We start from the raw sequence: 10,606 nt of genomic DNA, 5'->3' as shown, positions 1-10,606 counted from the left end.
TATTCTTCACTAAGTTATTCAGAAACTAAGAGCAGGGATGAGTGGACTCTTGTGGCCCATCAAGAATCCTAACTGTAACAGTGCCCACACACTATTTCATTAAATCTTCACAAAAAGTCACAAATATATTTCCTTCTAGCTTCATTTGCCTTTAAACAACATTGAGACTCAGAGTCACAGAATAAACACTGGAAGGGTCTTAGCTTAGTGCCCTAAGGCGAGGGGCATGTCTTTTGCAATAGGTGCACAGAATTTGGATTTTTTGTTTCATCTGTTTGTCTCCCTATCAGAAGTGACACGTTTTCTACCAGGATGGGGCTGTACTTTGGCAGCAGTGCTCTGAGACTAACAGCCTGATTTCAAATAGAAATGAAATGCTGTCCATCTGTTAGACCCAGGTCAAATCCGAATCCTTCTCTCCGAGTATCTTCCAATGTGTCTCTTAGTTTCATGGAATTCCATTTGATTCTCGGGTGGGCTATTGAGTTTCTGATGCCTTCTGAGACTAAGGATGAAATCAAAAGCTTGATGAGAGGAGCCACCTCTTTCTTGGAAAATTGGAATGAGAAGAAATCCTTTCATTTCTCAAAAAGTGGCAGCCATTTTAGAAGATGGTCTTGGGGGCAGCCTGGATGGCTCAGCGGTTTAGTGCTGCCTTCAGCCCAGGGTGTGATCTTGGAGACCCGGGATCGAGTCCCATGTCAGGCTCCCTGCATGGAGCCTGTTTCTCCCTCTGCCTGTGTCTCTCTCTGCCTCTCTCGCTCGCTCGCTCTGTGTGTCTCTCATGAATAAATAAATAAAATCTTTATTTATTTTTTTTTAAAAGAAGATGGTCTTGGGAAGGGACTGGGTTCCGGGACCCTCTGAAGCAATGCATCTCAGAGTGTAGTCCTCCAACTGGCTGCTGGTTCCTGGACCATTTGCTACTGGTTCACAAAGAAATATGGAGCTGGTCCCAGAATGCAAGTCAACAGTGTCAATAAATGCAGTATTTGGTTTGGTTGATATGTTTTGATAGCAAAACTTTCTCAACGAAGGAGGCAGCATATTGGTTTTTTTAAAGATTTTATTTATTTATTCATGAGAGACAGAGAGAGAGGCAGAAACACAGGCAGAGAGAGAAGCAGGCTCCATGGGGCGGGGGGGGGGGGGGTGCAATGTGGGACTCGATCCCTGGTCTCCAGGATCACATCCTGGGCTGAAGGCAGATACTTAACCAGTGAGCCACCCAGGCGTCCCAACAGCATATTGATTTTAAGTTCTGAGGTCAGCTCCTTATGTTATTATGGACCAGTGCTCTAAGTAGCATTGCTCTAGAGGAGAACCAGAGGTGAGAAACTTGTTCCCTTGTCTCTATGGGGACAATTAGAAATTAGGAAAAGGAAATACAATAGACTTTTCCAAAGACACAGTAGCTCTTATACTCGCCTGACTAGACTCAGTCATTGCTCAATTTCTGCAATAAGTCAGCCTATGCAGTTCCAATCAGTAATTTTGCTAAAGGACTGATAAATTCTAGACAGGCAGCCGAGATTAAGTAATGCCTTAGGCTATAAATAAGGCCATCTATTAAAAATGGGCTCAGCCAAAATAGATGCCAGTTGTTACATAGCTAACTGCAATTTCTGGGAAATCTGATTGTTCCCAGACTTGTAGACCATTCTCTTCTTGCAGAAATCTCTGAACTCAGTTCATGTTGAGTCACAAATAACAACAATATTGCTTCACAAAAAGCAAATTTGTACTCACACTGGTAGCATTTGCATTAGAGTTCTTTCATAAGAAATGGAATGACTAAATAGTATTTGAATGTTTTAGCCCTGGGGTAACAACTAGGAATCCTGGGCAAGGCCATGACCTTCTTGTTCACTACCCATCTCAAGACTGAGAAAGAACATCTAGGTACTTAGGAAGAATCAGTGTTGACTCTGATTTTTGAGCTTTCTTCTGAACATACAATCTATCACACCACATCTGTCTTTCAGATGAGCTGTACTATGAATGCTAATCATTCAATGATTCATTCATTCACCAGGAATATATCACAACTAGCGTAGTTCATTGATTCTAAGATGCACATTTTTTTTCCAACATTTTAACATCTCTGAAGTGGGGAGTGTCTTACAATCAATGGCATCCTTTTTAGTCAAAGTCCTGTTGGAGAAGCAGCAGACTCAAATGGGAATCGAAGAGGACATAATGAAAGAATTATAATGCTATGGGCATGATAAAAGAAGCCTGTAGGTAGTACTGTAGTATGTCGAAGCTAGCAGCATCAAAGGATGTTTACCACCCTAGGCTTGAAGGGTAAAGGGAGGGAATGAGTAGTGGAACTCAGAACTGTACGTATAGTTTTAGAACAGACCACCTACGAGGAGCTGTGGCAGAGGAACACAGCCTCCAACAGCCTTCAGCACTGCAGGGAGGGAGTATGGGGAATAAATACCCTGAACTTTCTCTCCTCTTGTCTAATCTAGCACTATTGGCTCCAGTTGGTCAAACTCAACTGAAAACCAGAGGGCAAAGGGGCAAAGCACAAAGCAGTTTGGAAAAGCACTTGCCACATAATAGGTGCTCAATGAATGTCACTTTTGAATCCTTCCCTTGTCACTACCTATAATTTATTCCCAGGAGTGCAAAGGAAGCTGTGGTGTCAGGGTTCAGATTTACAGGAAGATAAGTGAGCAAAAACCACAATGATGGTCAGATGCAGTAGCTGAGCACCAAGAAGGGCTGTGTTCAACGTCATCCTAGCCTTAGAAACAAAACCCACACACTCATTCAATCCATGTGTGTCAGTTCACCAAGTGTGCTTTTCTCTGAAGACAGTAAGTATAAAAATAGGAGGAATAGGTGACATACAATCAATCTTCAAGGATATACAATCCATCTTCAAGTACCGAGGAATAACTGGTAATGGTACACATTAGAGATATTAGGAAAGTGAATTTAATGAAAAAGACATTAAAATTTGCAGCAAGTACAGGGTGGCACAGAGCTTTGGTTTAGGTCACATACTCCATACAGAAGCTTTAAAGTAGGCATGTTAAACATTTAAGTATTGTTAATTTTGCACTGAATGTGGCAAGACAAGTAAATAGGAGTTGTTTGTAGCCAACAATAAAACCAAGAAAACTAGCAAAATGAATGCAGCCCTCCCATAATCTTCAGGGGATTTTTAAAAATGTTACTGTTTCCTAGAGTTTTCCATCTTTTTATCTTTACTTAAAAACAAAGACTGTATTGTACACTTAAAAATGTGTTAAGAGGATAGATCTCACGTTGACTGCTCTTACCACAATTTTTAAAAAGCCACAAATGAACTATCAAGCCACAAAAAGACATAGAGAAACCTTAAATGCATATCAATAAGTGAAACAAGCAAGTCAGAAAAGGCTATATACCATATGATTTCAATTCTATGACATCTGAGAAAAGGCAGAGACTACAGAGACAGTAAATAGATCAGTGGTTGCTACAGGTTGGAGCAGAGAGCATTTTAATGGCATAGAAACTATTCTGCATGATAATGTAATTGTAGATACATGATATTTTGCATTTCTCAAAACTCACAGAACTGTAAAACACCAAGAATGAATCCTAATATAAACTATGGACATTAATTAATAATGATGTACCAATACTGGTTTGTCAATTGCAATTAAATGTACCACACCAAGATGTTCGTTATAGGAGAAACTTGTAGGAGAGGGGCCAGTGGTGTATGGGAACTCTGTACTTTCTGCTCAATTTTTCTGTAAACCTCATACTGGTGTGATAAATAAAATCTATTGATTTAAAAGCAAACACAAAGATCAATTTCCTATTCGAGCAGTTTAGGAGAGTAAACTGACAGCCAAAGCAGGTCCCTACAAGCCTTTGTCCCTACAAAGCAGAAATGAACATACTCACATGTAGGTGACCCAGCCTTTAGCAGTTTGGGAAATTACCCCTTATTTCTTCGCAAGAAGAGCCCCCATTCCAATGTCCCAGTGACCCAATAATCTTTAGCTGCTCTTAGGATATTGAAAGTGTGTCTTCCTTCTCCATCCCACTAACCTCTCAGACTCAACTTCAGGCCCAGAAAAAAATAAACCAACCAACCAACCACCAACCTGCAGCCTTGGAACGGGGATCTAGTGCATTTAGTTGGGGTGATTCTTGCATTGATGATGTGGTGCCCCTCTAAGAGGTTCTTTAAATATTTGTAAAACATTTATTTTTGAGAAACACCTGCTGAGTAGAAGGGGTACAAAGGAAATCCCCAATGAAGGCAACCCCCCTTTCTCTATGCCCCATTCAACAAAACAAAAGCCTTGTCTCCAAATAGATCTTCCTTAGAATTTATCAACCATGAATTGCTCTTCAGGCATGGGGTCCTCTCTTCATTTATCTACTGAAACAAACATTATTTCTTTCTGCTAATACCATACTCTTCCTTAGAGAAGTTCACTATCTCATTACCTTTTCAGGGATGTTTAGTGCCCCCTTTTAACTTGGCACCTGGGAAGTAGCCAGGACAGCCCCCATCCAACCCCATAAATTGGCTTTGTGCATTCAGATGCTTTGCAAGCATATGACTGTAACGGAGCTGGGTTAGGAGGTGAAAGGAAAAAGCTGAAAATTAATACTATTTCCATTAATCCATGTGGGAAAAAAAGCCTTATGGGCATCTCCTAAGGTTCTTGTATATACCCCATCAGTCAGAGGAACAATGTAAAAAGATATTTAGGAATTAAGGAGGACAAATTAATTGGAAGTGATGAGGCAGGTCAAGAGAGCCTAGATGTCTATTTCTTCACATCAACTGAAAGCCAAAGATCTCCCTTCAAAAATGTCCATTTATGAATAATGGATATGGGAAAATTATAGAAAAGAGCCATAAATGATGGACATAAACTGCCTTGTAATGGACTGGCACCCTCCTTTCCTTGTTTCTGAATGTGATTTAAAAAGTTGTCCTGTTGAGACTCCTCACTTCTCATGGATTTGCACAAAACATTTAAACTTTCTTAAGACAAGACGAACCTTTGGCTAAGCAGGAAAAAAAATGCACAGAATGAGCAATCAGATTTCTTCCCCCAAAGTAAGGAGAACTAACAATAAAGGGGGGTGAAACTAAAATATTTAGATTCAAACACATATCCAGTTCCCTGTTCTTCTATAAGGAGACATCGTTTTCCTCACAAATGTCAATGATTTAAACTTTTGCTTTAACTATAATAATATTTTATTTGCTTGCTGTATTAATTTGTGCCTCAACCAAGGAAAAAGGAAAACAGAGGTAAGTCTCCTTTTGTGCTGAAATACTAGAGAGACAAATATGACCTACTACCCTATATGAGTGTTTTGTCATTTACAGGCAATACTAACTATATATTCCACTTCCCTTTTCCAACTATGAAAGAAACCCTCTACCAGAATAGTTTGATGAATTTTAGTGAGGTAAATGAGGTACAACTGCTAATCTTTAAACACTATGCATTCTTCACAGTGACAACAGCAGTTTGTATTTCTATGGACTTTGTTTCAACAGAATGGTGCCTTTCCTTCTGCAAATGAAAAACATGATTCTGAACATCTCTGTGAGGAAGGCAGGTCTGATCTCCCTGGCATGAAGGATAGGCCTTACAATAGAAGAGGGTGTCCTTACAGAGAGAGATGGTCCTTACAATGGAAGAAGGTGTCAAAGAGAAGTGTGGCAACATGGTTTGCTTGCAGATTCCACAACCTATTAACAAAAAAATTGACCACAGTTTTTCTCTCCATAAAACAAACACATTTTGAAATATTTATTATCTAGTCAGATGAAGCAGGAAAGAAATTCCAGCCTAAAAATAAATAAATTACTATCACCCATGATGGGTAACATAAGCACAAAATAAGGGTTGTTTCTTTCCTTTTTCTTTTTCTTTCTTGTATCTCTGCTGTACACTGGAAACCACTTCAGTATACATAGAATGATTAAGCCCTAACAAAGCATTCAGGAAAAGAAGAGCCTAAGAGATTATGAACCAGAGAGTGCTGTAGCTAGCTCGCCAATGACCTTCTCCCCCCACGGTGCGTTAAAATTTACAAAGCAGATTTACATATATTACTTTATTTCATGTCTTCCGTAACTCCAAGTTACCCCAATTATTCCTATTTTACAGGCAAATAGATGAAGGCCTAGATCGGATAATTGACTTGACTGAGGTCACATAGTTGAGAAGTAGTCAAGACTTGAGCTAGTATCATCTGAGTCCGAGGTTAGGCTCCTTCCACCTCACTGTGGTTGCCTTGCAACAAAAAGTGTCCAGGTTAGCCAAATCCATCATGGCACAGAGTTAGTCCAAATAATATAGTCAAGTTCTTTTTTCCTCTAAAGCAATGTTTCTCAAACTGTGATCCATTTGTATCAGAATCACCCAAAAAGCTTGAAAAAAATGACGGAAATTCCTGGAGATTTTGTTCAGCAGGTTTGGAACACTGCTTTGGAATCAATGTGTTAAACCCACACTCCACATGATTCAGATAATCCTTTGGAATCCTTGATATGACCCAATTTCCGTGGTCGTTGTTCAAAGTTTGCCAGATCCGATTATTTGCTATAGTGTTGCCTATGCAGATTTCCTCTTATTTGTCTTAATTTCAGAAGCCATAAATGATACCTTTGTATAAGGAAAGCCCTTCTGCCAACTTCTAAAGGCAATGCTCAGTTTAATGTGAAATCTCTACATGGAACAAAAAATAAACATTGATCACAGTCCCAAATGCCATAGGCTTTTACTATGAGGTACTTCTGGGATGACTTGATATTTCAGTCTACTTTGTTCCTAAAAGTGAGATTTGCCCATATTTCTTCCAAAGCTTTCTCCTCCCCCACCAAATAGAAACCTTAGGGTAGTAGGTGATGATGAGACTAATATTACTGTGAATCAGGTGGGTTGAATTCATACATTAGTTACTTAAGTACTTAATGATCATTGGTCATAGATTCATGTAACTTTATTAAGGAAAAAAAGGCCAGAAATATGAAGCCCCACCAAAATATCTTTGTTTTTGGCTTTTTACTGTGTGTGACCTGGAAAATCTACATCCTATTGATTCCAGTTACAGGGACAATGTAAATGAAATGAGAGCTGATAAATAATCTTCCACATGTCCTGCAAGTGCTGTTGACAAAGTGAATGGATAAAGTCAGGCTTTAATGTTTGCCTGTGTCCCTTTACAACTTGTCTGATTCAACTGAGGAAAAATCAAGGGCTGAGATCTCCAAACAAGGAGGAGGACACTCCAGGCAAGGCCATGGTCTCTTCTGAGAAGGTGATATGGAGAGCACCCTCTGTGCTTTTATCTATGTTGATATAGGATGGGGTGAACTGTCTTGAGTGGTAACTATAGCACTTATAGTGACTTGGGTAGATGATGGTACCAGGTACTGAGACAGGATGTACTGGAGTGGACAGAAATGTGTACACGGGCAGGGGTAGAAGAGTTCAGTCTTGACTATGTTGAGAACATGAGCTATCCTGATGGATATGTCATATAAGCAGCTGGATCTGGATCTGGGGCTGAGAGGAAGGGTCTGAGTTAAAGATGTGACTTGCAGTTATAAGCATATAAAACCACAAGGGCACCAAAATGATGATGCCTGAGGGTGTATGAAGTGAGGAGGAAAGAAAGAACAAGCACTGAAGAATCCAGTGTTTATCACCAAACAATCTTTAGCAGAGAAGGAGAGGGAGCAACTAATGAAACATAGAGGGTAGGCATGTATGATGTTACAGAAGGCCTCTACCGACGGGCTATTGGACTGTTTCCTATCTTTTACAATAAGCACTTTTGCATGTACTCAATTCTCACATCTGTATCTATCTCTGTAGGATCGATACCCAAAGGTGGAATGGCTGCATAATACAGATGTCTCATTTTGAATGTCAAAGTGTTGATGTTTGAAAGAAAAGGTTGCTCAGAAAAGCCACCAAACATAGATAGCTTAGTCAACCATATTTAATATGTGTTTGATAAGCGTGCTTAACTAATTTAGCTATATCCCTATAATGTAATACTCTATAGCCATAAGAAGGGATGGAAGAGGAAGAAGGCAGACCTAAATTTTTCACTATTTTGAACTATTTGAATTTTGTGCCATTTGCATATATTTCCTATATTTAAAAATATTTTTACTTCTACACAATACTTAGTAAAACAGAGTGACCCGAAGATCACTTTGCCTTTTCTTTTTCAGAGCAACACCACAGGTTTCTGATGGACTTCTGCATAACTGGGTTTTGCATTATGGAAATACCCAGTTAGATGTTGGATTTTATGAAACCATAATACAGATAATTGCTCTAAAAGTGGCAAAGGTATGAACACATAAATTTTATGCTTACCTAGAGTTCAAGTTATACATTTTGCCACTTTTATTATTAGTGAATAAATATACTTCATTTTGTTTACATTAGAGTGGTCTCCAGACTTCACCACCATTACCCTCTCATGTATCTATCTCTGTAGGATCTCATGGGCCCTAAAAGTGTCACTGAAGACAGAATAAGTCAGATCAAGTCTGAAGACAATTAATTTTTTCAATATAGGAAGCCGTGATGATCTTACACTTTTTATTTTCTGTTTTTAAGAAGAACAGCATAGGTATATGAGTGTAAGTTTGTAAGAAAATGTTCCATACGTACTAAGCTACAGTAGACCAATAACTTCAATTTTTGAGAATTAGCCTATTTTTGAATAACACTGAAAATGGACTGCTTATTCCCTAAGAATAATGCTAAATATATTCTTAGATCAGTTTTCAAAGTTCAAGAAGATATTCAGAATGTGGAAAAATTAGTTTGAATAAGCCTGAAGATGATTATAGCTTTCTTCCCACTAAAATTCAGTTTCTATTCTTTCAAAGATTTTATATAAATTTGAGTGAAAAAGTGAGCTGAAGGGCTAGAATAGGACTCCAGAAGAAGAGTCAGGTACTTCATACTGAAATAACCTGACTCTGCTCCACCTTCCTTCATCTATGCCCTCTTGTCCACCCTGATAAGCATAAGATTATGCCAAGGGCTACAGTGGAAAGAATACTGGCCTACAAGTCACACCCTGGATTTAGTCACAGCTTCTATATGATCTTGGTTAAGTCATTTTAGCTTTCTTGGAGCTTCAGATTTGGAATATGCAAAATCAGGAACCAGGTCTGAGGTATCTTTCAGGTTTAACTACTTTTGCATCTAAGCCTGGTGGCCAAAGCATATGGAATTCCAGGTAATAGAAGGTATCGTAGACTGAACTGAACTACTGGCTGCGATTCTTCTTCCCTTCCCACATCCTCATCCTTGCCATGGCTTCATTGTGAGCAGAGTATATTTCCCTGCCTCTTAATTTTAGGCTTGGCCATATGACTTCCTTTGACCAATGAGATATCAGTAGATATGATACAGGCAGGGGCTCAAAATGTACATTAGTTCTTATTCCCTTGTAGTTAGTGGTTTAGAATATTTTACAAAATAAATGTTTACCATAGAGCCCTCTAATTGCTAGCTCCTAAGTAAGATGACACTACATCCCAATTTTCCCAGGTCAATCCTGGTTTACATCTACTGTTCTGGTATAATGATTTAGTTCTTTTCACTCTCAAAATTGGGCTGATTTAGATTATAAATAGTCACCATAGAAAAACCTGTCAGTTCATCTTGAAAATTTACCTGGTTAATCCATAAGTTTGCTACAATAACAGGGCCATCTCCTTGTCCAAGCAACTATACTCACAATGCCTTTTTTTGGATTATGGGAATTCCAGGGTGAGAAAAGGGTAGCCAGTACCCCTTCTTACTCTTCAAATGATCTACATTATGAGTGGCCCCTTTACCCCTCAAATCATTTTAGGAAATGCAAAATAGCTCATTAATAGAAAAAGTTTAGGGATTCCAAATTTCAACTGTAGTTTCAAAGAAGCTTGTACCATCTCCCTTATGGTATAAAGCCAATGAATCATTGCACAATTTGCCTATTGACAGGACAGTGTGGCACACTTTCTATCATCCCATCAAAAAGGCCCTAGCCCATGGACATATAGAAATACCTGCTCTTTTAGACACTCAGCAAGACCCTAAATGTTTATAACACCGACCTCTCTCCCCATAGGTCCCAATACCCTCAGGTGAGAGATGGCAGGGAAGCAGAAGCCCAGGTCCCAAGACTGATACTGGTATGAAATGGCAGCCAGACAGTGCCTAGGGGCCTCACTTTGAAAACTGGTACCTTCAGAGCCTACACTTCCCCATGCTGGACCGGAGCATGAGTACACCCTCTACGGGAATCCCAGGATTGTCGGCCATCTTCTGCCAGAGGCGCTGCTCTTCCCCCTGAGAGTCCATCCAATCCACATTCTTCCCATGGCTCACACCTAAGGAAGGGTAAAGGGTGCATTACACTTCACAGATGAAATGTTTTGATCTTCTGGAACACACCTATCAATCTCTGAGGGGGGGCCTTTTGAGCAGAGAGTCCTTCACTGGCTTGTATTCACTTACTATATCCAGTGAGTAGTGTTAGCATGAAAGACTCCCTTTGCAGTCTGCACTACTCTCCTCCGCCAAGATAATGAGCAACAGAT

At 39.5% G+C, this 10,606-nt stretch overlaps 1 protein-coding gene across 20 annotated transcripts in view; it reads right to left on the bottom strand.

The window, feature by feature from the left end:
- Positions 1-2,931: 2,931 nt before the first annotated feature.
- SYTL5 (synaptotagmin like 5) overlaps positions 2,932-10,606 on the bottom strand; it is a 232,873-nt gene continuing 225,198 nt past the window's right edge. For 12 of the 20 annotated variants that reach the window (XM_072744791.1, XM_072744804.1, XM_072744807.1 and 9 more), the window contains one exon: positions 2,932-10,396. In XM_072744791.1, coding sequence (XP_072600892.1) covers positions 10,254-10,396 — 143 coding nt within the window. In that variant the 3' untranslated portion in view covers positions 2,932-10,253. The remainder of the gene's footprint in view (positions 10,397-10,606) is intronic. The other 8 variants (XM_072744795.1, XM_072744802.1, XM_072744794.1 and 5 more) reach the window with 1 other exon arrangement.

Source organism: Vulpes vulpes, chromosome X (assembly GCF_048418805.1).
Source record: "Vulpes vulpes isolate BD-2025 chromosome X, VulVul3, whole genome shotgun sequence".
Taxonomy (NCBI): Eukaryota; Metazoa; Chordata; class Mammalia; order Carnivora; family Canidae; genus Vulpes; species Vulpes vulpes.
The sequence above is the reverse complement of the archived record's forward strand: the minus strand, read 5'-3'. Positions and strand labels throughout refer to the sequence as shown.